The sequence below is a fragment of the Aulonocara stuartgranti genome (genome assembly GCF_965226115.1).
Source record: "Aulonocara stuartgranti genome assembly, chromosome: 3".
In the NCBI taxonomy this organism is placed as follows: domain Eukaryota; kingdom Metazoa; phylum Chordata; class Actinopteri; order Cichliformes; family Cichlidae; genus Aulonocara; species Aulonocara stuartgranti.
The window spans coordinates 70,420,223-70,445,843 of NC_138941.1; the positions used below are offsets into that span (position 1 = coordinate 70,420,223).

At 42.8% G+C, this 25,621-nt stretch overlaps 4 protein-coding genes across 3 annotated transcripts in view; 1 reads left to right on the plus strand and 3 right to left on the minus strand.

Moving 5' to 3' along the window:
- LOC309693309 (hemicentin-2-like) overlaps positions 1-25,621 on the plus strand; it is a 1,543,010-nt gene that overhangs the window by 1,025,744 nt on the left and 491,645 nt on the right.
- LOC309703187 (T-cell surface glycoprotein CD4-like) overlaps positions 1-25,621 on the minus strand; it is a gene marked incomplete at its 3' end in the record, with an annotated part of 159,227 nt that overhangs the window by 84,071 nt on the left and 49,535 nt on the right. The gene's annotated exons all lie outside the window — the stretch shown is intronic.
- Positions 1-25,621, minus strand: part of LOC309693963 (nuclear factor 7, brain-like) — a 78,547-nt gene that overhangs the window by 42,062 nt on the left and 10,864 nt on the right. The gene's annotated exons all lie outside the window — the stretch shown is intronic.
- On the minus strand, positions 14,579-16,695 carry LOC309695448 (uncharacterized protein). The gene is made up of 6 exons (XM_082516111.1): positions 16,637-16,695; positions 16,288-16,464; positions 15,670-15,731; positions 15,531-15,593; positions 15,387-15,446; positions 14,579-15,304 (listed from the first exon to the last, which is right to left on the minus strand). The coding sequence occupies exons 1-6, from the start codon at positions 16,662-16,664 to the stop codon at positions 15,077-15,079; spliced, it is 618 nt and encodes a 205-aa protein (XP_082372237.1). The 5' UTR covers positions 16,665-16,695; the 3' UTR covers positions 14,579-15,076.

Here is a 25,621-nt window from a genome sequence, read left to right on the forward strand (position 1 = left end):
GCAAATGTTCTGTTTATAAGATTGAGGAAACCTGCAGTCAGCTGAGACTGAAGAAGTCACCTGGATGAGTGACGAAATGTTTCTCCCACAAAACGCTGCGTCCAGATGAACAGAATCAACTTTTGGAGATTTACTTACCTGGATGATTGAGCATGCATCAAGACGTTTGGCAGCTGTAGCAGTCGTGGAAAATTCCCTCTGTGGCAGAAAATCTCACAGATGCAGTCTTGATACCAATAGATGGATGAAAACTGGAGGAAATCCTCAGAGGCCTTGAAAACTCCTAAATGGAAGTAGCTTCTTCTGCTGGGTCTATTCTGTTGGTCTGAGACTGGCTTCCCTTCATTGGCTTCCTGTTAAATCCAGAATTCAAAATCCTGCTCCTCACATACAAGGTCTTAAATAATCAGGCCCCATCTTATCTTAATGACCTTGTAGTACCATATCACCCTCTTAGAGCACTTCGCTCTCACTCTGCAGGCCTACTTGTTGTTCCTAGAGTATTTAAAAGTAGAATGGGAGGCAGAGCCTTCAGTTTTCAGGCCCCTCTTCTGTGGAACCAGCTTCCAGTTTGGATTCGGGAGACAGACACTATCTCTACTTTTAAGATTAGGCTTAAAAGGCAGACAGAAACCCTTTTTCCTTGTTGATAAAGCATATAGTTAGCACTGGATCATCTCATCCAATGATGAAATTAGTTCTTTTTATTTTTGCCTGTCCTGATTGGTTCTTTAGCCTTTACCAAGTGGATCATCCATTTGATTGACCTTTGTTTGTTTGCAGAACCAGGAAAAGGGAGGAGACAAGACAAGATGTGGAAGAGAGCCAGAGATTAATAATAACTAATGATTAAATACAGAGGTGACCACCTCTGTATTTATTTCACTCACCACGTGATCCCATCTGCCTGGACTGTCTCTCTAATCTGTTTAAAGCTTTAAACAGTGAAATCAATAACCAACGTGTCCCAGCTGTGTCCCAATTCATTAAAAACTATCACAAAAAAGGAGGTAGACTTTAGAAACACTGAAATTTCTAAAGTCTCCACTAAATCAGGGTCAGATGTGTGTGAAGGTCCAAGACGTTTGCTGGATGCGAATTATCATGTGCAATGCTCGAGTTTGACCTCACGGGGGCAGTGTTGTTTTACACTCAGACTGCAGGACATGACAACAGTGTTGGAGTGTGAAAGTAAAGCAGCTTTTCTCTCAGTGTATGCAGAGGGATTTCTGATGACATCAAACTGTTTGTGTGTCTGTTGTCACAGCAGCAGCCATCAGTGACAGCAGCACACAAAAGCAACACAACAGCAGGTTCAAATACTCAGAGCAACAATTCATTTCAATGTCTGACCAGTTTGTAGTTTGTGTCTGAGTTCAGTTTAAAAACTTTAAAATACTGATCACAAGTTTCAAACAAACAACATATAAGAACATAAGATGGAAACAAACAGAGTGAAACAGAGTTTGTTTCCTTCCTGGTTTCCTGGTTTTCGTATGTTTGTCACACTTAAATGTTTCAGATCAAACACATTAAAATATTAAACAAAGAAAACACAAACTGAAGTTTGTAAATGAAGATGTTTGTTATTAAGGGAACAAATCCAAAGCTACATCATCCTGATCTGAAACATTTAATAAGTGTGACAAACATACAAAGAACAGGAAATCAGTTTGAGCAGCTGTAATCAAACTGTCAACCTTCACACGTTTTACTAAAACCTTTAATTCTCCACTAACATCACTTTGTATCCACGGTCACTCTAATGGACCCTAGAAAATAAGATAAAACACATTCAAAGACTATTTTGTGTTGAGAAGAAGTTTCTGGCTCTTATTCTATTTTCTAAAGGAGGCAAACAGCAAACAGGACTCTCCAGCTGCCCCGGAGCAGATTGTAATCATTGCTCTAGACGAGCTTCATCATGTTGCAGACACACCGTCATGCTCAGGGCAGCCGTTACCTGTGTGCTCTAAGAGAAGCAGGAAGATTTAGGGTCAGATTTACTAACATGTGGAGCAGCAGCAGCCGCATCACAAAGTTTAGTATGTTATGTATTTGTAATTTTGAGTTTTACATCTCTTGGAGAGAGATATCTTTTGCATACTTATAAATGCACCATGTGGTAAGCTGTATACTGTGTCTACTGCTGTATTGACAATAAAGCTCTTGAGTCTTGAATGTGTATCTGTAAGAGTGTCACTGTCAGGAGACGTGTCTGTCATAGTTGCTGCTGGGAGGTTATTACTGGGAGGGAGATGTTATCAGAGTTATCAGAGCTTCATCGGCTCAGAGTCGTTATCGCAGCACCAAAACTTTGTCAGTGAACTGGAATGAGCTGGATCTGAAACAAAGGCAGCTGTTACTGTGTTAGATTCACGTCTGCATGTTGAAACATCTTATTAAAAGTAAAGATGTGCACATACAGGCACGTGTCACAGTGACGCTGAGGATCCTCAGAGAGAGATTTCACTCATTTTCTTTGTCTTTACAAACCAAACTTTTATTTCCAGAGATATAAAAAAAACAAAGTTAAACACAACAGTGTTAAAAAGGGCACAGCCGAGCAAAACACCACAAACACAAAAACAAGCTGTTTAAAGAAGGTCACAGACTCAAGAGTGCAGAAGTGGAGCAAGGCGGAGCAGTTCGGTGATGTAGGTGGAGGCTTCACACTGTCAGGCCATAAAAAACTGATCCTCTAACAGTGGAGAGATGTTTGGAGTTAAAGCTTTGTCAGGCCAGAGAACAGAGCATCAGTTCGTCACACTGACCTCACTGCTGTAGTGATTAAGGACGTCAGAAATCCAGAATCCACTTCAGGACATGTATGACATCATGTCACCCATAAAGGCTTCAGCCATGAACTGGGTCTCGTGTGAGCCATATGAGACCCAGTTCTGTCTCATTACAGATACACAAACATGCGTGTGTACATCATGTTTGTGAGTTTGTATGAAAATGTTTTCACAGTGTCAACTTTCCCTAAAATCACAATGTTCCTTAACTTTAGCCAAACTGGTGGATCTGAAAATCCATCTGAACAGACACGAGTCAAACTTGTCCCGAAACACTGTCAGTGTACGAACGTCTGCATCATCTGTACAACAGAAAATATTTCAATCCATTCATTGTCGTGTATTTTGGGTCATTTTAGGAAAAGTCACCAAGTTTCAGCCCAAACTGAGTCTATAACAGTTTGTAAACTCTGTCAAATTTGATACGATGGATTTACAAACCACGGAGAACAAAGTACAAGCTGTCTCCCAGTGGGCTGGGCTTAAGGAGGAAAGTCACATGAGGCAGGAAAAGTCACACGAGGCAGGAAAAGTCACATGAGGCAGGAAAAGTCACATGAGGCATCATCAGTTTCTTTCTGTCCTTGATCATCTGTTTTTCATCATGCTGGGTAACAGTGACTTCATGCAACATCAGGCTCAGAGTTCAGCTTTGAATAAATTTCTGACCTTTCAATTATTTTTTTACGTTTTTTCTCTGGTTTTGTTTTCTTGTGCTAAAACCCCTCTCATATTTTCTGCAGATCAGATTAATAAGAAGAGCAACAACAACAAGAAGCACAGCAGAAACTGACAGACCAACTATCAGTCGAGCAGATCCATCCTCCTTCCCTCCAGCCTCCTTCCCTCCAGCCTCCTTCCCTCCAGCCTCCTTCCCTCCATCCTCTGTGTCTCCTCCTGTGTGACCTGCAGGTGAGAAACAGGTGTGAGGTGTCAGCTGTCAGGTAGGTGATGAGTGAAGAACAGAACAGAATCCGTTTCCTCTTCTAGTTCAGGAGAACAGATTAATACAAACTATTCACAATATGTATAAAGTGAGAAAATACTGGTGGATTTTTCGAGCTTCTTAAAAGGAAACAGATGTTCTGACTAAACATGACTAAAACTGATCCAGCTGTTCTTTATTATTTGACTGGATTAAACGTTTTAAACAAACTTGAAGAAGTCCAGCTCCTTACAATAGTTTTTTACAGTTGTTACACAGACAAACTGTATTATTGTCAGGGTCCTATGTCTGAGCGACCCAGGATCCCTGAGCAGTTATGGACCTGTTATATTACATGTATTTTTGGTGTTGCTGCCCCTCTTCTCCATGTTTGTAGATATGAGTGTGTGTGTGTGTGTGTGTGTGTGTGTGTGTGTGTGTGTGTGTGTGTGTCTGAACTCTTGTTTACAGGCACCTTGAGGTATGGTGGGTGTGGCCCTGCTAGGGGACTGGCCACACCCGAAGCCACACACCTGCTGCTGATCAGGGCTCGCCGGGGGAGCTACTTAGGAGAGTCTTGGAGCTCCCACAGATGTGGGATTACTGCGTGAGACTCCCAAGTCAGAGTGAGTGAGTGAGTGAGTGAGTGTCCCCGCGGGGTCAGTGTTTAACGGCTGCCTCTATTGTTTTCCTACAGGAGGAACATGGAGAGGAAGAACAGCACGCACAGGGTGTGCAGAGTCACGACAGCGGGGAGCACGAACACGGACGCCAATGGACACACACGGGAGCCTTGGGGAGCACGGGGATTAATTGTGCATCGATATTTACCACACTGTAAATAAACGCACTGTCTACACACAGAGCGCCGCGCCTGGGTCCTCCTTTCCCCACGGTCTGCCAGCCGGACCGTGACAAATATGGCTGTTATGTATTTGCTCTGGCAAAGATTAATTCATTAATTTATCAGCAGTTTATCACAGCTGGTCACAGAGATACTGATGATTTCAGCATGAGAGGTTCAAAGCCACACTGGGATCAGTCTCAGGAGTTTGGAAACTGCTTCCAGATCAGTAACTCTGCTCAGCTGGTCTCATTACAGCGAGAGGGCAGCCATGTTTTTAACACAGCTGCAGTAAAGATACTTTACAATAAGCACTGCCTGTGTTCAGATAAACTGCCAGCTTAGTTTGATTTGATCTAAACCTGACAGAGTGACAGCAGCCGTCCTCTCTCTGTAACAGCAACAACATGCAGGGAGCACCGAGTCTGCTCAGCTACACATGGATTAAACTCTGAGGTTAAACTATCAGGACATAATAGAAGTCAGTGAATTAATAAATAACAAACTAGCTCAGCTGGAGTCTCACATTGTCACAGATGAGGATGATAACACTGACTCCAGAGTGAGCAGGACACATCTGTGCTAAAGAAAACTGATGGAGGCCAACTGAGTGTGGGTGGATGCTGGACTACCAGCCACAAAGACAACAGCTGGAAAAACATCTGTCTACCTCTGACATCCACCAGCTCATCCATACAACAAACAAACATCAACAACCAGGAAGCAGCTTCACCTCTGATCACACACACTCAGCTCTACTCACTCACCTGGAGGAACAACCAGGTATACGAAGCTGATGTTCATCCATGACCTTGTTTCATTCATGAACACATGACACTCGTATGTTCCAGTGTCATTAATCGTCACCTTCTTCAGAATCAAAGACACGTCTCCATCCTTCATCTGTCTGTCCTGCAGATCCACACGGTTCTTAAAAGATGGATGCTGGTGTGTTGAATCAGAGGGACCATGCTGGTACAAAAGCACATATTCTGGCTTCAGGTCAGATCTTGTCCAGTTTAAAACTGTAACTGTGTTGTTTGGAGCTCGACATGTCAGAGTGGCGTTCTGTCCAGACTCAGCTCTGATGATCTTTGGGTCTGAAAGAGGAAACAACACAGAGCAGAGAGGTTAAAGGTCAAAGTACAATTATGATCAGAATGATTGACTTTAAATATTTTGTTTATTTCCTTTGACATTTGAGTTTTTAGTCATGTTGGATTTAATGAACCTCTGAACATCCACCAGGTCACCAGTGACTAGGGATGGGTACCGGTATAAAGGCTAAAATGACCAAAAAAGGTGGAAAACAGTTAAACATGAGAGGTTTTTGGACAAAGTTTGTGTTTTTTCCATTGTTTAAGCACTGCTTCCAGCCAAGAGTGATACCATATATGCCCCGTAGATGCAGAAAAGGCTAACATTGTTATCTTTTTATGAGAGGTTTTTGGACCAATTTTGTGTTCTCCTTTTTTTAAGCACCGTTTAAGCACCGGCACCGTTTCAAAAGTACCAGTTTGGTCCTGGTATCAGATAAAACCTAAACGATACCCATCCCTACCAGTGACCCACTGAGGGGGAATTTTAGCCTCGTGCTAAACATGCAAAGTGTCAGAAACTACAAGATGTTAGCTTCCACAGAACAACAACATGTGCTGATAATAAGTAAGAACAAGTCAACTCTAGACTACCAGCCACAAAGACAACAGCTGGAGAAACATCTGTCTACCTCTGACATCCACCAGCTCATCCATACAACAAACAAACATCAACAACCAGGAAGCAGCTTCACCTCTGATCACACACACACTCAACTCTACTCACTCACCTGGAGGAACAACAGCCAGGTAGATGATGCTGGGAATCTCCAATGAGTCTGTTTCTGCCATGAACACATGACACTCGTATGTTCCAGCGTCATTAATCGTCACGTTCTTCAGAATCAAAGACACGTCTCCATCCTTCATCTGTCTGTCCTGCAGATCCACCCGGTTCTTAAAAGATGGATGCTGGTGTGTTGAATCAGAGGGACCATCCTGTTACAAAAGCACATATTCTGGCTTCAGGTCAGATCTTGTCCAGTTTAAAACTGTAACTGTGTTGTTTGGAGCTCGACATGTCAGAGTGGCGTTCTGTCCAGACTCAGCTGTGATGATCTTTGGGTCTGAAAGAGGAAACAACACAGAGCAGAGAGGTTAAAGGTCAAAGTACAATTACGATCAGAATGATTGACTTTAAATATTTTGTTTATTTCCTTTGACATTTGAGTTTTTAGTCATGTTGGATTTAATGAACCTCTGAACATCCAGCAGGTCACCAGTGACCCACTGAGGGGGAATTTTAGCCTCATGCTAAACATGCAAAGTGTCAGAAACTACAGGGTGGCCTTTTGTTGTGGGCAGTCTGAGGTACACCTGTGCACTACTCATGATGTCAGATCAGCATCCTGATGTGGCACACCTGTGAGGTGGGACGAATTATCTCAATATGGCAGATGTGCCCACTACCACACATTTGGACTGATTTGTGACCACTGTTTGGGAGGGATGGTTATATTGTGTATCTGGAATGAATTTTAGGTCTCTACGTCCATCCCATGGGGAATGGGAGCAGTAACAAAGGTGTTGTGTTTATATTTTTGTTGAGTGTATATAGACATAGTATATTGTTACACACTTGTAAATGTCTCATTGGAGACTGGCACACACATTATTTTGCAACAACTAAATAATATAAAATATTTGAACCATCAGAACATTTTAACCAAATACAATATTGTAAATAAAAGATTACAGGGGCAGGGTGCCTTGTTTTTGTCGATAAAGCTTTTCATGTCCTTAAAAGTGCTATTTTTTCTCCTGCTTAAAAATTTGGTTAGTGACAGTCCCTGGATAAGCAGAGGAAGATGGATGGACTAAATTTGCTTAGTCCATCCATCTTCTATAGAGCTGAGGTGTCAGATTCTGTGTAATATTATGCCACAATCCTGTGAGGAATCAGGATGATTTTGTTGTGTTTTACGCTTTGGAGGGACAAAATAACGTCAGGTCTGCTGGATTAAAAAATTATTTTGTGAGATCATGCTTATGTGAAACTAGTGGAGACGTTTCTACATAATACACACAGTTTGGACACAGCTTTTCATTTTTACTTCTTTTTACTTTATTTTTACTTCTTTATTTTGTAGATTGTCACTGAAGGCACCAAAACTCTAAATGAACACATGTGTAATTTTGTAGTAAAGAAAAAAGAATGAAATAACTATAAATAAATATGTTTGTTATGTTTATGTTATATTTTTTTAAATAGTCGACCTTTGCTTTGATCACTGCTTTGCACACTCTTGGCACTCTGTTGAGGAACTTCATGAGGTATTCAGCTGTGTTAAGGAAGAAACGCTTTTATAAGGTTTATGTTCAGCAGTCATTGATCAATGATTCCTCTTCCTGATTTGTTTGCTTGGTTTACATACCAAGCAAACATACTTTATATACATTAAAGTATATGTTCATATTTTACTCTTAATAGGAAAAGAACAAAATGTACTACTCGCTCTGTCTCTAGAAACAGGAAGTTCACCCTGTGACATTTACCGCGAGAGATTAACACACACACACACACACACACACACACACACACACACACACACACACACACACACACACACGCACGCACGCACGCACACACACACACACACACACACACACACACACACACACACACACACACACACACACGTATGCAAAATTAAAGGAAACTGCTATGCTTGTTTCACCCTGCTTACTATAAATAAAGACAAACTACTGCAGCTCGGTGTGAGTGAGTCTCTCTCTGAGCTCTCACCCGTGCAGCACGTTAACTGTCTCCAAGTGTCTCAGTGTTGTTTATTCACCTAACTGTTTGATAACTGTAAATCTCTAACAACCTGAAATATTATTGTTATTATTATCTTAAAGTAATATTATTATTGCTTCTAGGCTGGACTAATGTAGTTCATTATTATCAGGATGTCCTAAAAACTAACTCCAAAGGCTGAGTGAGTTCTGAACAACCAAAAAGCTCAATCAGACCAATGTTTTGCCACTAAGCAACATCCTCCAGCAGAACTCTATGTATCAGGTTGGTCCTGATGCACAAACATGTTTTAGATGGACTCAGCGGTTTAACATTAAACTGTTATTATGAAAGAAAAAAGTTTTGCTCTGACAGCTTTTCTGAGAGATCTAATAAGATCCCAAACACATTGACCTCTTTGTAGAACATTATTAAATAAGCATATTATTTAACCTTTTGAACATTTTAAACACTGGGTTGTGAATAGAAGATGGAAAAACAAAACAACTAAAACAAAGAGAAAAAAACTACGCAGCACACAAACTCTGGAAAGGGGACCTTTATGTCACTGAGCACATTATTATGTATGCATTAATAAATAACAACTTAATAAAGATATTACACTCTTAATTTGTCGTTCTGTCACGGCTGGGGCGGCAGTCGTGTGGAGGGTGAGAAAGGAGGATCCAATAGCAGACAATGGCGGAGGTGCAAGTGGGTTTTATTTACAGTGCACAAAACCAAGGTGTGGGCAGAACCGAACATAAACTTAAACTGGGAAACCTAATGCAAAAATGGAGGACATGAAGCGAGGAGCAGAGAGACACGAAGAAACATGGAACAGTGCAGACTACACGGGAGGTTCACAGAGAAATACAGACGACGCCACGAGAAGCAGACACCAACTATAAATACACACACCAGGTAATCAGGAAATGGCACACAGGAGGGGACACAGCTGGAACTAATGGGCATAACGAGACAGGGGAGAGGTAAAACTGAACACACTGACATGTGATATGAACTTTCAGAATAAAACAGGAAACTAACAGACACAGAACCAGACAGGACACTGAACTTGACAGGCAGACTCATGAGCAGACACAATAACACCATGGACAGACAGAGGGAACACAGAGAAGTGGGAGCAGGCAGGCAGAGAACAGAAACCTAACAAATGGCAAAATCACAACAGAATACACACTTGGAATGAACAAAAGCATAAAGAAACACAAAACACTGAGTCCTCAGACTCAGGACCATGACAACTCTAAAGCAACAGGTAACCCAAGTTGTTTCAGTACCTTGCCATTCCGGGTTTCTAAACAGTTCCAATATCTTGGAATAAATGTCACTCAGGATTATTGTGGTTTATTTAACCACAATCTCTCTAAACTATATGATGAAACCAAAAATAACAGACAAATGGATTAATCTACCAATTTCACCAGCAGGGAGGATAAACATTGTTAGAATGAATATTCTTCCCAAATTCTTATTTTTATTTCAGTGTATCCCTATTGTGATTAATAAAGCCTTTTTTAATAAATTAGACTCCTTAATATCCTATTTCATATGGAACAGAAAGAATCCAAGAATCAAGAAAAGCTACCTGCAGAGACCGACATGTCAGGGAGGGATGGGGTTACCATGCTTCCGTCTGTATTATTGGTCATGTAATGTTCGTTCCATGTCGTTTTGGTTGCGGACTAAGGGGGCCGACTGGACAACGATGGAGAATGAAAGCTGCTACCCCTCCTCATTAGAAGCTGTGATCTATTCAGCTCTCCCTATCCCTAAACATGACTTTAAAAATCCTGTAGTCTCTCATACAATTAAAATCTGGACACAGATAAGGAAACATTTCGGGTGGAAGGAAGCTTCCATACTAACTCCACTCATGAATAACGCATCATTCGCACCATCACTCTCAAACATTTCATTTCTCCAATGGAACCACAAGGGGCTGCACTCAATAAAGGATTTATTCATCAACAAGGTTTTTCCCACATTCCGGCAACTTTTCCATCTTTTCCAGGTCGGCCCCCAGACTCTGCCTTAGATAACTTATTTCAGTTTGATCCACTCAAGAAAGGACTAATAACAAAAATTCACAACGCTTTGTCACAGATGGATGGAACTGTCACACTTGACTATCTGAAAGAGGCCTGGCAGCGTGACCTTGGTACGAGAATTACAGACAATCAATGGAAAAAAGCCCAGGAAAATGTACACTCTTCCTCTGTTTGCATTCGTCATGGACTCTTACAGTTTAAAGTGCTACATAGACTCCATTTATCAAAGTTGAAACTGTCAAAAATGTTCCCCAACGTAAACTCGTCCTGCAAAAGATGTAAACAGCAACCTGCTTCACTGGCACATATGTTTTGGACTTGTCCCTGTATAACAACATATTGGAATAATGTCTTTCATATCTTGTCTAAAATTCTAAAAAAAACACTTAAGCCAGACCCAATCTGTGCTTTATTTGGAGTGAAGCCGGTTGTTGTAGACCTATCAGCCACCCAAAATAATGTGATACGTTTTGTGACGCTGCTGGCACGCCGTTTGATTCTATTAAACTGGAAACAAAAGGTGCTTCCTACCACATCAGCGTTAATACAAGATGTATTGAGACACTTGCAGCTGGAAAGAATTAAACTCCTACTAAAGGGGAGGTTGGAGGAATTCCATTCAACCTGGCAACCTTTTATAGATTTCTTCAATACTGTACAGATATAAATGGTCACTGAGCCTCATTGTTAGTTCGATAAATAGCATCCTCTGTCCAACGTTGTTTGTTGTTGCCTTTTTTTTTTGTTGTTGTTGTTGTTTTGTTTTTACTTTGTTTTTTCCTATTGTATATATGCAATCATTTATATTTGAATCTTAGTAGCCTTTATGATAAAGAACACTGGAAAACCAAATAAAGAGATTTGAGAAAAAATAAATAAATAAATAAATAAATAAATAAATATTGAAATATCTTTTGAATTAGTTAAATGTCAGAATAAAGAGAGACAGAGCTATTTTTATCACTTTCATCATATTTAGGAGTACATATACACTAAGTTTGTTAATTAATAAGAAAACTCCAGACGATTCGATTCTGAGCTGAAGAAGCTTCTGATAGTTTAGTAGAGTCCATGTGAGTAAACTGGTGGCACAGCTGTGGATGCATATAAGGCAAAACACAGAGCCTGTTTCTGTGACATGGGAAAATCAAGAGATGTCAACAAAACACCAGGAAAAGAACTGTGGAGCTCCATAAGTGTGGCTCAAGTTTGAATACAATTTGGTGTCATTTACAATTAAGAAATACAGATAGTTTCTCTCTTTACTCTTAAAGTTAACAAATATTGTTATTGATAAATAATATATTTATCAATCTAAAAAAATAAACATTTAGTCTGATTTGATGTTACAATTAAAAAGTGTTTATTTTTATCTGAAGAGTTTGTAAATATCTGGTTTCAACTGTATATTTGATAATTGTCAGCACAAAGAGGGAGAGAGAGGAGCAGAACAGAGATGAACATAAGCAGGTGAGACACACATGTTAGTCAAATGGTTGTTTACCAAAAGTATCACTGTATCACAGGTACTCATGTTTCTTTTTAGGTTTGCTTTTTTTCAAATTCTGTATTTATTAAGTTATGCAGGCTTGTTTGCACAACAAGGCTAAATAATTATATAAAATTTTCCATCCATCCATCTTCATCCGCTTTATCCGAGGCCGGGTCGCGGGGGCAGCAGCCTAAGCAAAGAGGCCCAGACCTCCCTCTCCCCAGCCACCTCCTCCAGCTTATCCGGGGGAATACCAAGGCGTTCCCAGGCCAGCCGAGAGATATAATCTCTCCAGCGTGTCCTGGGTCTGCCCCGGGGCCTCCTCCCGGTGGGACATGCCTGGAACACCTCACCCAGGAGGCGCCCAGGGGGCATCCTTGTCAGATGCCCGAACCACCTCAGCTGGCTCCTTTCGATGTGGAGCAGCAGCTGCTCTACTCTGAGCCCCTCCCGGATGGCCGAACTTCTCACCCTATCTCTAAGGGAGAGGCCAGCCACCCTTCGGAGGAAGCTCATTTCTGCCGCTTGTATCCGCAATCTCGTTCTTTCGGTCACTACCCACAGCTCGTGGCCATAGGTGAGGGTAGGAACGTAGATCAACCGGTAAATTGAGAGCTTCGCTTTTACACTCAGCTCCCTCTTCACCACGACGGACCGGTGCAGCGTCCGGATTACTGCAGCTGCAGCCCCAATCCATCTGTCGATCTCCGGCTCCCTTCTCCCATCACTCGCGAACAAGACCCCGAGATACTTGAACTCCTCCACTTGGGGCAGGAACTCATCCCCGACCCGGAGTGGGCACTCCACCCTTTTCCAGCTGAGAACCATGGCCACAGATTTGGAGGTGCTGATCCTCATTCCCGCTGCTTCACACTCGGCCTCGAACCGTTCCAGTGCGAGCTGGAGGCCCTCACCCGATGAAGCCAACAGAACCACATCATCCGCAAAAATCAGAGATGAGATTCTGAGGCCACCAAAGTGAAAGCCCTCCGCCACTTGGCTGCGCCTAGAAATCCTGTCCATAAAAATTATGAACAGAACCGGAGACAAAGGGCAGCTAGTCGAACCTCGGATAAAAAATTTTCTGAATCTAAATATTGTACTTTGGTAGAATTAAAAAATAAGTGTAAATGGCCTGTATTTATATAGCGCTTTACTAGTCCCTAAGGACCCCAAAGCGCTTTACATATCCAGTCATCCACCCATTCACACACACATTCACACACTGGTGATGGCAAGCTACATTGTAGCCACAGCCACCCTGGGGCGCACTGACAGAGGCGAGGCTGCCGGACACTGGCACCACCGGGCCCTCTGACCACCACCAGTAGGCAACGGGTGAAGTGTCTTGCCCAAGGACACAACGACCGAGACTGTCCAAGCCGGGGCTCGAACCGGCAACCTTCCGATTACAAGGCGGACTCCCAACTCTTGAGCCACGATCATAGACCTGTAGTGCAGGTCTATGAGGATTTTTAGTTCTACTATCATCTAGTTCTGATTGTGGTTCTGTCTTGGTTAAGTCCTCAGTAGTCCTGGGCCCTGTTTCAGGAAGCCGGTTTAGTGGAAAAACTGAGTAAGTATACCCTGAGTTAACGAAAACTCTGGGTTTTCGGTTTCACAAAGCGAGTTCAGCTGAAGCCTCAGTGAGTCACTATGACGACACACGCCGTGAAGCTAACCTGCCCCCTAGCAGGTTTACTACAACTAACCCTGACTGTCCCCGCCTCTTTGTCGGAAACCTGACAGCAGGAAGTGTCAGACATGGCGTGTCCCTTCCTTGAAGAGCCAGTAGATCTTGAAGCCCAAATTCTCCGCAGAGCTCTCCGCCGGGAGAGAGTGATCAGAGCGCGTATGGACATCTTATCATTTCCTGATGATTTCCTGTGCGAACGTTACCGTGTCTCAGCACAATCAATAAGTTATTTGGATAACATCCTCAGGCCATATATTGCGCATGTGACACATCGCGGACATGCGCTCAGTCCATTACATATTCTTTGTACCGCACTCCGTTTCTTTGCAAACGGGAGCTTTCTGTACAATATCGGTGACGCTGAGCACGTTTCCAAGGCTACCGTCTGTCGGGCAGTCAGGAATGTTACAGTTGCACTGAAACGTCTCCTGTACTCGTTTGTGGTGTTCCCCGGTCACAGACCCACAAGATTCATCAAAGAGGGATTCCACAAAATTGCAGGTATCAGGATGAACAAAACTCAATGCATGATGTGGTGATACGTGAACTACCACTCAAATGGTACATAAATTTCCAGGGTTCCCAGGCGTGATTGGCTGTATAGATGGCACCCACATCCCAATCATTGCACCCTCAGCAAATGAAGGAGACTATGTGAACAGGAAGTCCGTCCACAGCATCAATGTACAGGTACATAATTCCCTGTAGCATTTCACACCAACAAGTGATGGCATCATGGTAATGGATGCTAATATGTGTTCTCTGCACTGGGCAGATCATTTGTGATGCTGCCAACATCATCACAAATGTGGAAGCCAAGTGGCCAGGCTCTGTACATGACTCACGAATCTTCCGGGAATGTACACTGAGCACCAAATTTGGACATGGTGGGTCGAAGTAACTGTGAAATATACAGAGACCAATTGCCACAGGGACGTTTGCACTGACATGTATTCTTCTGTCCTAGGAGAGTTCACTGGCCACCTGCTTGGTGATAGGGGGTACCCATGTCTACCCTATTTGCTCACCCCTTACCCTGACCCTGAACCGGGCCCACAGCAGCGTTATAATCTGGCCCATTGCAGGACACGGGCCAGAGTTGAAACGACCATCGGAATGCTCAAGGCCCGGTTCCAGTGCCTTCGTGGACTCAGGGTCACCCCAGAAAGGGCATGTGACATCATTGTGGCATGTGTGATCCTACACAACATTGCCACGATTAGAGGTGAACAGTGTCCAGCTGAACCAGACAACAGCAGTGATCCACACGATGAACATCCTGACCCACCCACGAACGTACAGGATGGAAGAGCAGTCAGAGACACCATATGCCACAACCATTTCCTGTGACCCGTCAACCCAACATGTTACAAGACAAATACACAGATACTGTGGTCAACTGCCTTTATTGGTCACCCTGTATGTCCTGTACACAAAGAATAAATGCGTATATTAGTATGTTGTACAAACACTGACATGATTCGTCCATCTATGATCACTCCACCCACCCTTAACTGTTGTTCCAGCAGTACAATCTCCAGCTTCGACTTTTGGATCTGCAGCTGGAGGTGCACCATTTCCATGTCGCACTTTCTTATCTTCCTGGCCAGATATGTCTTATACAGCTGCTTCACAGGGAGCTATTGCAACAAGGGACATAGCATTGGCATCCATAGTACATGCCTACTTAGGTTGGTTGTAAATCAGTGCTGAACAACCCACTGTGGAAAGGTTCGTTGTAGGAGTGGCTGGACCCTCTTCCTCTTCATTTCCAGCATCACTCTGCCGGGGACATAGTAAGTCCATGGTGTCATCATAGTACCACATTGTCGTCAGTTGTTATATTTTCCACTGTACACTGTATACCTCATAGTGTGGCTCTGTTGCGGCCTCCTCTGTAGCAGCTGTCACTGTTTCGTCATCATGTGCCTGTGGTGGAGACATTTAACAACATTGCTGTTCTACTGTTGACACATGTAGTCTGTGGAGTATTACGAGTACTCACAACTGCATGTCGGTCTGGCTCAACAGGGGGCTGCACCAGATGCAGTACACCATCACCGTCAACTGGAAGAATATGGGGTTCATACAGGTCACTCATGACTTATGTGGGCGCAAATGGCAATTACCAGACATACCAATCACCATACACCTCATTGTCAGTATGCTCTCAGAGACAACCGACACTGAGGGAAGGCAAAATCAGTAGGTGTCAGGGTGGAAACGCTTTTATGAGCTTTATGTTGCATTGAGGTATATGTTCATATGTTACACTTATTGGGAAAGGTACGGAATGTACTACTCGCTCTGTCTCTGGGAACAGGGAGCTCACCCTGTGGGAGGTTAACACACACACACGCATGTATGCAAAATTAAAGGACACTGCTATGCTCATAATAAAGACGTACCACTGCAGCTCGGTGTGTGTGAGTCTCTCCCTGGGCCCTCACCCGTGCAGCACGTTAACAGTTTCCAAGTGTCTCAGTGTTGTTTATTCACCTAACTGTTTGATGACTGTCATTCTCTGTCAGTAGGACAGTAACTTCACTACGACATAGTTCATTTTGGTCAAGGTGACTGTGCAGAATGGATGTATGCACGCCATGTATTGTTTTGGATTTACCCCTTATGTAGGCACTTGTGTCTTGTGGGGTTGTTGCCACAGAGGATGTCCCCGCAGAGATGCCTTCAGCCACAGGGCGCCCACTGTTTTGGCTGAGGGCCAACTGCTCAGCCTCTGTGGGTGGTGGTGGTGGAGGACCCCCACCTGTTTTTCGGGCCTCCGCTTTTTTTCTGTTGGCTGTGACGGCACATATTTGGGCATACAGAGTAGGCAAATGTGTACTTGTGATGTGCTCAGATAATTTCAATATGTGCTTACAGGTGGTATATTACTGTAGCCTCTAACTGCAATTGATTTACATAGGACACACAGACCAAGCACTATGGCTCATAATACAATTACACCTTACCTGTTTGGACTATGTTTTTATATTTCATTTTTACTTGCTGCCAGGAACGTTTGGGGCCTGTTGGGTTGCACCTGCGCTCACATCACGTCACAAAATAAAATGTATAACATAATAAATAGAATGACATATGATAAAATAACGTGTTATATGGGTGGAAATCCGTAGATCAATGTTTAAATTAACACTCACGCATTGACTCTGTCGGCTATGTTTTGCCATGCATGCTCCCTTTCCTTTGCAGCTGCGGCTGTGTTACTTTTTTTCTGCATGATGTGCATGCTGTCGGCATATGCTGCCATCAGAATTTCCGCCTCGAGCGCTGTGAAATACGTCGACCGCGCCTTCTTTCCCTCCGTCTCCATGGTGACTCGCTTAATCTGTGCTCCACTGATCGGGGCTTTATGTATCCTCGTGCGCGTGCTTAACTTGGGGTTGTAGCAACTCCGCGTTGACTGAACTAATTGTTATCAGCCTTTCTGAAACCGAATATTCCGAGTTGGACAGTTCGGGGTTACTCAACCCTGCGTATCGTTTTTCACTCTGAGTTTTCTAAACCGGCTTCCTGAAACAGGGCCCTGGTTTTGAACTGTTGTAGTCCTGTTTTAATTCTGGATCAGTTCTGGGTCTGGTTGAATTGAGGTTTAGTCCTCGTGTCTTGATACAGCCCCGACCTTGTTCTGCCTTGCTGCTTAATTAAAAAACTAGTTTAAGGTGTCCTGCACATGTGATATATATTTTTCCCGATATGAAGTCATTCTTTTTTGAACAAAACTCAAAACAGAGCCAATTAATCATTCAGTCATTTCTAACCCCCCCCCCCCCAAAAAAAAAACAAAACAAACAAAAAACAAACAAAAAAAACAAAACAAACAAAAAACAAACAAAAAAAACAAAACCCACATGCATACTACCCTTTAGGGCTAAGCCCTGGGCGTTTCAAATGCCTGGCTCCGCCTCTGGTCTATGCCAAACCAGAATTTAAAACTGCTTTTCCAATTCGCCTCTCAAAATTTCTGATTTACAGTTAAGAGTGTGGCATGTGCACATGACATGTTTTCACCATTTGTAAGCCAGAAGAGTGACTGCTCTTGAAGCCTGGTTGTTGCACAATACTAATACTCTTACTGCCACTACTTCTTGTTCTACTAGTACAGCTACTGCTACTGCACAAGCACCTCAGAGGGACATATGCAACAAGGCTTGGAGGTCAGACACGTAGGGCCTGCAGGGTGGGGATCCAGGTGCTACATGGTGTTGCAGCTGATAAAGCCATAAACTATGCCCATTTTGTTGAAGTGATCACCAGTTTGCTGGGTTTTTTAGAGACACAGAGTGAGAGCGATCATGTTCTACATTACTGTTTTTTAATGGATTTTCAGAGCTGTTGATTTATGAAGCAGTCTTCATGGAAACATGTCAAGTCTGTTTTTGGGATTGAGTGTTAAATTGTCAGTTTTAATAAAACCTGCATTTTCCTGCAATGATACTGGAGAGCAAAGAAAAGTTAGACGATGTTTATCCAGCTCTTCCAAAATGTACCTCACAAACATCTGCTGGATCCTGAATTCAACATTCTAGGGCCTATGAACAGGTTAACACTGAATGTTCTACGAATACTGGCCCAAAGGTAAAAGGTGAGAATTCCTCCGATAAAATCGTTTGTTTTTTTTTCTTTTTAAATTGTAAGAGCCTTCAGGCACTATGGCAACAGGAATGCAAATATTAAAATGTGACGAAGAAAAGCTTGAAAATAACATTTTCACCCACAAGCACAAAACCAAGAGCCCTAACATGTGATTAGTTTTGACTTGCTGCTATAACTAAAACATGGTGCAGCTGTTGTGTTGTTTAAGAATGGAGAACGCATTTTTTCAGCGTGGGAGCGTCAGGCCTCACATTTCGGAACAGCTTCTAATGGAGCCTCACTGCGTCTAGAGACTGGAGAACAGGTGTTTTTATGTCTCTGGGTTAATTTCAAATATATGACCATCATTTTCACCATTCCACCTTCAGTGGTCATCTTCTTTTTACCATGTAAAAAGGGAAACGCTTGTCTCTGTCCACAGTCAAAGATAAAGAGCAGCTGTACCTGGGCCTCCTTGTTCTGATGGTTGTTTGTCCATAACGGACGTCTTCAGTTCTCACTGCTGAGTAGATCACAGCTGAATCAGTCTCTGTACAATAAACACATTAAAATTACTGCAACAGTGCTGTGATATTATTACACTACAGCGATGGAGACATTTCATTCTGTTCTTTTAAGCTTATTAAAAGCATTAAATGGTGTCTTTATATAAATTGCAGCAGCTTTTCACAGTTTTTATTTTTTAATCTTAACACCTCTGCTGCAAAACAGTGAGAACAAAGGAATCAGGAAGTTTCTGAGAAAAAGAAGAAGGGCGGCCACAGAGCTGCAGACTGATGCACTTTTACCACAGAGCATGAAGGAAACATGCATGACCAGTGTTATCAGCCAAACCCAAACACACTGCAGCAAGAAGCTCCATCAGTGTCACACTAACTCGAGTCAAAAAGAAGCAGCACAAGTTTAAAAGAATAAAAAGTCACTGATGGATATAAAGGACATTTTATCTGTTCAGTCTCTTCATATGTCTCATGTTCACATGTTCCATATCTTAACTGTGTGTAGCAACAACAGATAACACACATGTGTGGGCCTCATCTGAGCTCTGACACATGTAGCTCAGTGACAGCACTGTCTCTCTCTGCCTCTCTGTCTACATGGCTGTGGACAAAAATATAAACACTGAGGCTTCAAAATGCAGCATCTACAACACTGTCACTCTGCCTCCACCAGAATATTTTAATGTAAGAAAACTCCAGACAGCTCTGGAGAAAGTTTCAGAGTAAAAGCCCTGGAGTGTTTTACATGTTATTCTGTTGGATTCAATCTGACGGAGCTGATTCATAAACACTTCACTGCCAGGTATCAGGTGACCTGCAGAGACTGATCCTACAAACACTCAGAAACAGAGTAAACCAAACTGCACCACAGTGATCAGACGAAACCTTCCTGACATGAACACAGCTCCTCAGTAAAAACTGTGAACCAGCAGAGAGACTACACCCAGCACCATACACCACCTCTCTGACACAGTACACCCTCGGGCAGGTGGTGTCCCCATAAACAGTGTGAGAAGCTCTGATTATTTACTATGTTCAAACAAACTGAGTGTCCACAAACGTCTGAGCTCACAGTGAGAGCTGCTGGCACAGTTTGGAGGTGTTCTGCCCCCTGCTGGACACACAGAGCTACAACATGAGGATCAGAGGAGGCTGGTGCTGCTTCACCTTTAGACACAAGAAGGAGGTCAAAAAATGTAGAAACAGAGATTGTTTTTAAACCTGTAAAGGAGGAAATCCTGAAGAACCAATCCACAGCCAGAAAAGAAGACTAACTCTGTGCTGCTTGTGATATTATTCTGTTATTATATGTTACCTTATAGATGTAATCAAAATAGTTGAATTATGATATTGTTGTAGATCATATTATACCCTTTAAAATAGAGTGTGTGATCTGTATGTAGTTTAGTTCTCATTATACTTTTGAGTTAACAGAACATATTCACATATTAGTTCATTAGATAAATGTGCATCACTCTGTATCCTTGATCTGCTGGGAATGTGTTACACTGTTTTCTTGACATGCTTAATTGTTGAATCATGAAGAGAAGGTTGTAAGCAGGAGACTCTGTGTCTAAAAGACAGGGGAGATAGATAGACCACATTCCACACCCCCACCTTACAGAAAACAGAGAAACAACTGCCGAGGTCATAACTTAGGCGCTGTAACAGAGAAAAAATGTGATGTTTTGGCTTTTACGACTAGCTGGGGGCCACTAGAGACTATAAAAAGCTGAGCAACCCGTCACCATTTTGAGACATGCTGTCGAACCTCTGCAGGCATCTCTCCCGTCCGGACGTTGTAATGCTCTTATTGTTGAATTGTATGCAAATAAATGATTGTTGATTGAGCATTTATACACCGAGTATTGTCCTTCCTTCAGCCCAAAGATTCAAAGAACTGCGTGTTTTCAACAACTTGGTGCCGTGTGACCCGGATCTTTGGTGTGCTGAGGAGGTGTAGATTTGACCTTTGGTGAGATCGTGAGGCGAGGTGAACAGAGGACCGGTCCAAAAATAAAAAGGTAAGCACAGCCTGTTGTATTATAAATACCAAATGTGCATATTGGGCTTTCCAAATTAATCTGTTCGCTGAGTCACATGTATTTTCACAGTAAATTTGTCGGTGTCTGGTTTTTGGCGCAAGATACTAACAACATAAGTTGAGGCTGAATTCCAGGGTGTTAAATAAACTGCTTCTACCGAGATACTAATAACATACTACGTTGGTCTAGATTGCAGTAATCTGCTTCTACCGAGATACTAATAACATACTACGTTGGTCTAGATTGCAGTAATCTGCCTCTACCGAGATACTAATAACATACTACGTTGGACTAGAGTGCAGCCACTTTACCTTCCACATTTAATTTTGTCTAATACTGGCTTCTGTAGCAATAATACGTTAGAATTTCTTCTGAAGACGCGGCCATTAGTTCAGTACATTGAAGTCGAGGTTTGAAGTTTGTTTATGGTGTCGGTTACGTCCTGGCTCTTGCCGGCTATGAAATAGAAGTTGATTTAAGGAAACGCAGATGCTGGCTTCACGGTGCGGTTAAACACTGGCAACGCGAGAGCGAAACACGTCCGTAGGTTTGGTTTATGATACGGCGTGTTCCGGTGATATGCGGCCGTGAAGTGCAGTAGTGGTTGGTGCTAATTTTAGTACATTGAACAGAGGTTTGACGGTGGTTTGTGGCGTCAGTCGAGTTTTTTTTTAAGGGCTGCGGTCATAAAACAAAGTAAAATTTTACTTGCCAAGAAGTACATAGAGCAAAACCTGGTTTATGATGTCTGGTATAACTTCGGGGATGCAAGCATCACTTTTATGATGCGACTTTGCTCCGTTGTGGCGGTCATAAGCGCAGAGAAAAGGGTATTTTGGTCTATGGTGCAGTGTGCTTTAAGAAGATCTAATAGTTGAGCTCAGAGGTTTCTGTGTAAAATTCCCGCTGAGGAAAAGTGTTGTGTGTGAGTGTCAAAGCGCGCTCTGGGTGAGAGAGAGTGTGAAGCTGCGAGGCGCGCTCTGGGTGCTGTCTTGTGGGTAAAGCGCGCACTGAGTGAGAGTGTGACTGAGGCGCGCTCTGAGTGTGTTTTGTGTGGAGTGTGAAGCGTGAACACAGTGACAGTGACGGTTAATGTGTTTGATTAGGAGGACATTAGAGCAAATACACATTTTAGGATCAAAGGTTGATGCCTAGTGTACCTGTGGAACATTTGCCCTAGGAGTGGCGACCCTCCTGTCCAGGGACGCTTGGCCAGGACCGGCGGCGTCCGGGTGCCGAGGTGGTGACTTGGGGAGGTGAGGGCCCCCGCATAGCTACGGATATAACACTGGAACGGCCGTGTAATCACGGGTTCACATTTATTCCGGACTAGAACAAGACACATTTTTGCGAACAAACGTTGAGTCTAGATTAGTGAAGAAATATAAAAAGGTTGAATTCCTCGTTTCAGTGGTTGAAATTGTTGTGTGCCTGTCCCCTGACGAGTGTGAAATTAAAATAAAGAGGGAATTTGGAGCCACATAGAGATAGACGGGCATAATTGGGTGTATTACTCTGTGGTGTAATAAAAATAAAAAGGAGAGATAGTAAGAGGTGTGCAGTGGAGAATTATGGAGGAGTAGAGAGAGGAATGTGTTGGGAGACTGGCGTACAGTTTACGCTGTCAAGGTAGGCGTGTTGCCTGCTTATCGGGTTAAAAGTGATGAAAATGAAATTAAATAAATCTCTTAGTGTGTTAATACAGGAAGCTGCGGACCTGGACCAACTGCCCCCACAAGCACAGCGGCCGAAGCAAAATTATAGGTAATGGGAACCACACCCAGCACGAATCAGCAGCTGTGAAAAAGACAGCAGCGAGGAGAGAATTAGAGGAGAAATTAAGAGAAGTTTTAACACATAAAATTGGGGCCAACGGACTTGTGGAGGTTGGGAAGGCGTCCGGAGCATCACAACAAAAAGGTGAAACAAAAACACACACAAGCAGAGAAATCTGAGAGAAAGGCTCCTTTTAAGGTAACGCCTAGTTTGAGAAAAGATCAAATTAACCTGCTTGCCTACAAACGCACATACACGCAATGAAGAAACAGCTTACACTCATGAACACGTGAAGATTTTCCAGCAAGGTTAAAGAAAAATTAACATACTTAAATGATGAAGTCTATACATTACTGACAAAGAAACCCTCTGGGTTGCAGGACAACAATTTAACTAAAAAAAAAAAAGGAACACTGGTCTAACCAACCAGGCAAGAAAGTTCCTTTTTTGGGCTTTTAAACATGATCTTAAGAATTTTAACATATACCGGTGTTGTCCTGTCAACTTGGTGGGTTAGGAGTTGATTATATCGGGAGACAAAAAACAAAAAAAGGGGGAGAGAAGGCTGACACAGGGCCTGGTCCCGGTGTGTCTCCCCTCTGAATAACACAGCCAACACAACATCATTTTCCTGTTCATTTGTTTTTGTTTTTTGTTTGTTTTTGTTTTGTTTTGTTTTTTGTTTTTTTCTATACATATTTAATTACAGGCTGCTTTGCTGGCCCTGAAAGCCGAGGCTGACTGGACTCCTGCTCTCCCCCATACGTGACACTGACCAAATGCTGCAACAGCTGGACCCACAACAACGACCTGAGAATGTCAACAGACCTGCAGGAATGTGATCTCATGCAGCCGAGACGGAGAGCACTAAACCTAAGGCCCGTTTCACTACACGGGGGAAAATTCCCAGACTGCGTCAGCTGACAGAGCTGTGACGAGACGCCCGCCAAGCCCGAATGAAAAGTAAGGCCGAGCGAAAGAATGCTGACCTTGATAACTTTGCATTCACACTGTGCAGGACAGTGATGGACCAACACGGATGATCGGGTGGCGAAAAAGGGCGTGACCGAGACAGGAGGAGTAACTGAGGACAGAAGGCACCTCAGAATGGACAAAAACACAGAAGAAGATGCAGGTTTCACCTGCGGTGAACATCGACACTGGAGAAAGGACTGCCCCAATTGGGGTCAGAACCAGGACGGACTGAATTTTGAGCAGCAGCAGCAGCAATGGTCGCAAACAAACTGAAAAAGGAGGGGGGCAGGACCCCAGGCCACGCTTCAGGCCGTGGTTTACCCAGAACACCAGAACAGGAAAGTGATGAACACAAACACCCACACAAACACACACATCTACATGCACTGACTCAGAATGAAGAAATGACACACACACACACACACACACACACGGGAATGTTGATTCACTGAGAAGTGATGCACACACATACACATGCACACGCTTGTGCAATAAAGAGTGATCCACACGCACACACACATACACGCTGATGCAATGAAGAATGCTTTGCTTATGCTGATATGCAAAATGCTGCACACAAACATCCCAATGCATAATTATTATGAGGAGCCATTGATTACTTAGAATGTGTTATATGTCACCTAGAAGGCATTTATGTAGATTTTAGGAATAAGCTCTAAAACGGTTTGGTTATGAAAACAATGTCTGTGCGTGATGTCTGTTTATGGCTCAAGGCCTTGACTGAATTCTTTGCTGTGCTTCACACAGCCCTGATGAGGAACAGTGGCACAGAGTGAAAATGATGAAGTAATAGTGTAAGTTTAGGTTGGAGTACGGCATTTTCTGTGATTGAGTTTTAATTCAAGGAGGAACAAAAGGTGTTACGGCACCTGAGGTTCTCATTCCCACGCAATATTGTCCAGGCAGGAAGCAAAATGTTCCTGTGAATTTCTGGTTGATTGTTTGGTTTTGCTTAGCGCTAGCTTGATTTTATCAGTGAGCTTTGGCTTGTGTTCTTTCTCGTAAGCGAGAGAGGGATAGTTTTATGCTTGGACATGTCTGCAACGGGCCCTAGTTTGTGTTATTTTAGTAGTATTTTGTTGGTTATGTCTGTTTTCGTTTTTGTTACAGTGCACTGGAGAAAAAACATTTGAGAGGTGTGATCCACCGGTGGTGATATGTTGATATTTTGTGAGTTCATGATTTAACAATCAGCTCTTTAAACAAGGCCTGAAAGATTGAAATTTAAAGCGCTATAAAATATTATTACTGTAAACAGTTGCAAAGTGTGCTTCTCCATGATTGTAATTGGCTTGGGAGAAATTCACTTATAGGGAACACTGAGAAGTTCTGAGTCTAAAAGGATTGCACCGAGTCAATCCGGCCCAAAAAAAAAAAAAAAAAAAAAAAACAACAAGGAATTGTTTTCCTTTAAAATGATGACGTCATCTTGCTGGTGATGGAGGCTCGAATAGGTTGCGCGGGAGACTCCATTATCAGCAACATCTGGTATGAATGTGTATGGAGGTATGCATGCGAATGGACTGTGATGGACTGACGACTAAAAGTTTTGACTGACTTGATACTGAGACAATGACTGCACCCACTTTAGGATTAGTAAATGCCAATAAACAATTCACCCAGCCGACAAGAGAAGGGTGGATGCTTCGTTTTGTTTTGTTTTGTTTTTTCAGGAGCAGGAGGATAGGAGAGACTGGAGGAGGAGACTCTAGCTTCACATAAGTATGAACTGCAGACTTAACACTGTGGTTGCTGATTTTGAGTTACCGATGTTTGCATTAAGAAAACTGTGCTATATTAGCTGTGTTTTGATTAAGGTATCATGTTATATTATTGGGAATGCCAAATGCTACAGTGGAGATAACTATTGATATCACTCATGACTGGAATATGTTATTATTAACCATAGCAGGCCACTGTAAAAAGTCAATTAAATTTTATAGAGGAAAATCGCCAAAATTGAACAATACCTATGAATGACTGGCCACATTCAGAATAGAGATATGCAATAATAAACATTGGT

Bases quoted from the DNA above. Each gene is read 5' to 3' on its own strand.
- LOC309695448 (XM_082516111.1), bottom strand. From the start codon at position 16,664: ATGAAATATAAAAACATAGTCCAAACAG. The intron at 16,465-16,636 runs GTAAGGTGTAAT...GTGCCGTCACAG, and splicing joins TAAAAACATAGTCCAAACAG to CCAACAGAAAAAAAGCGGAG. The intron at 15,305-15,386 runs GTGGGTTGTTCA...TTGTTGCAATAG, and splicing joins CTACAACGAACCTTTCCACA to CTCCCTGTGAAGCAGCTGTA.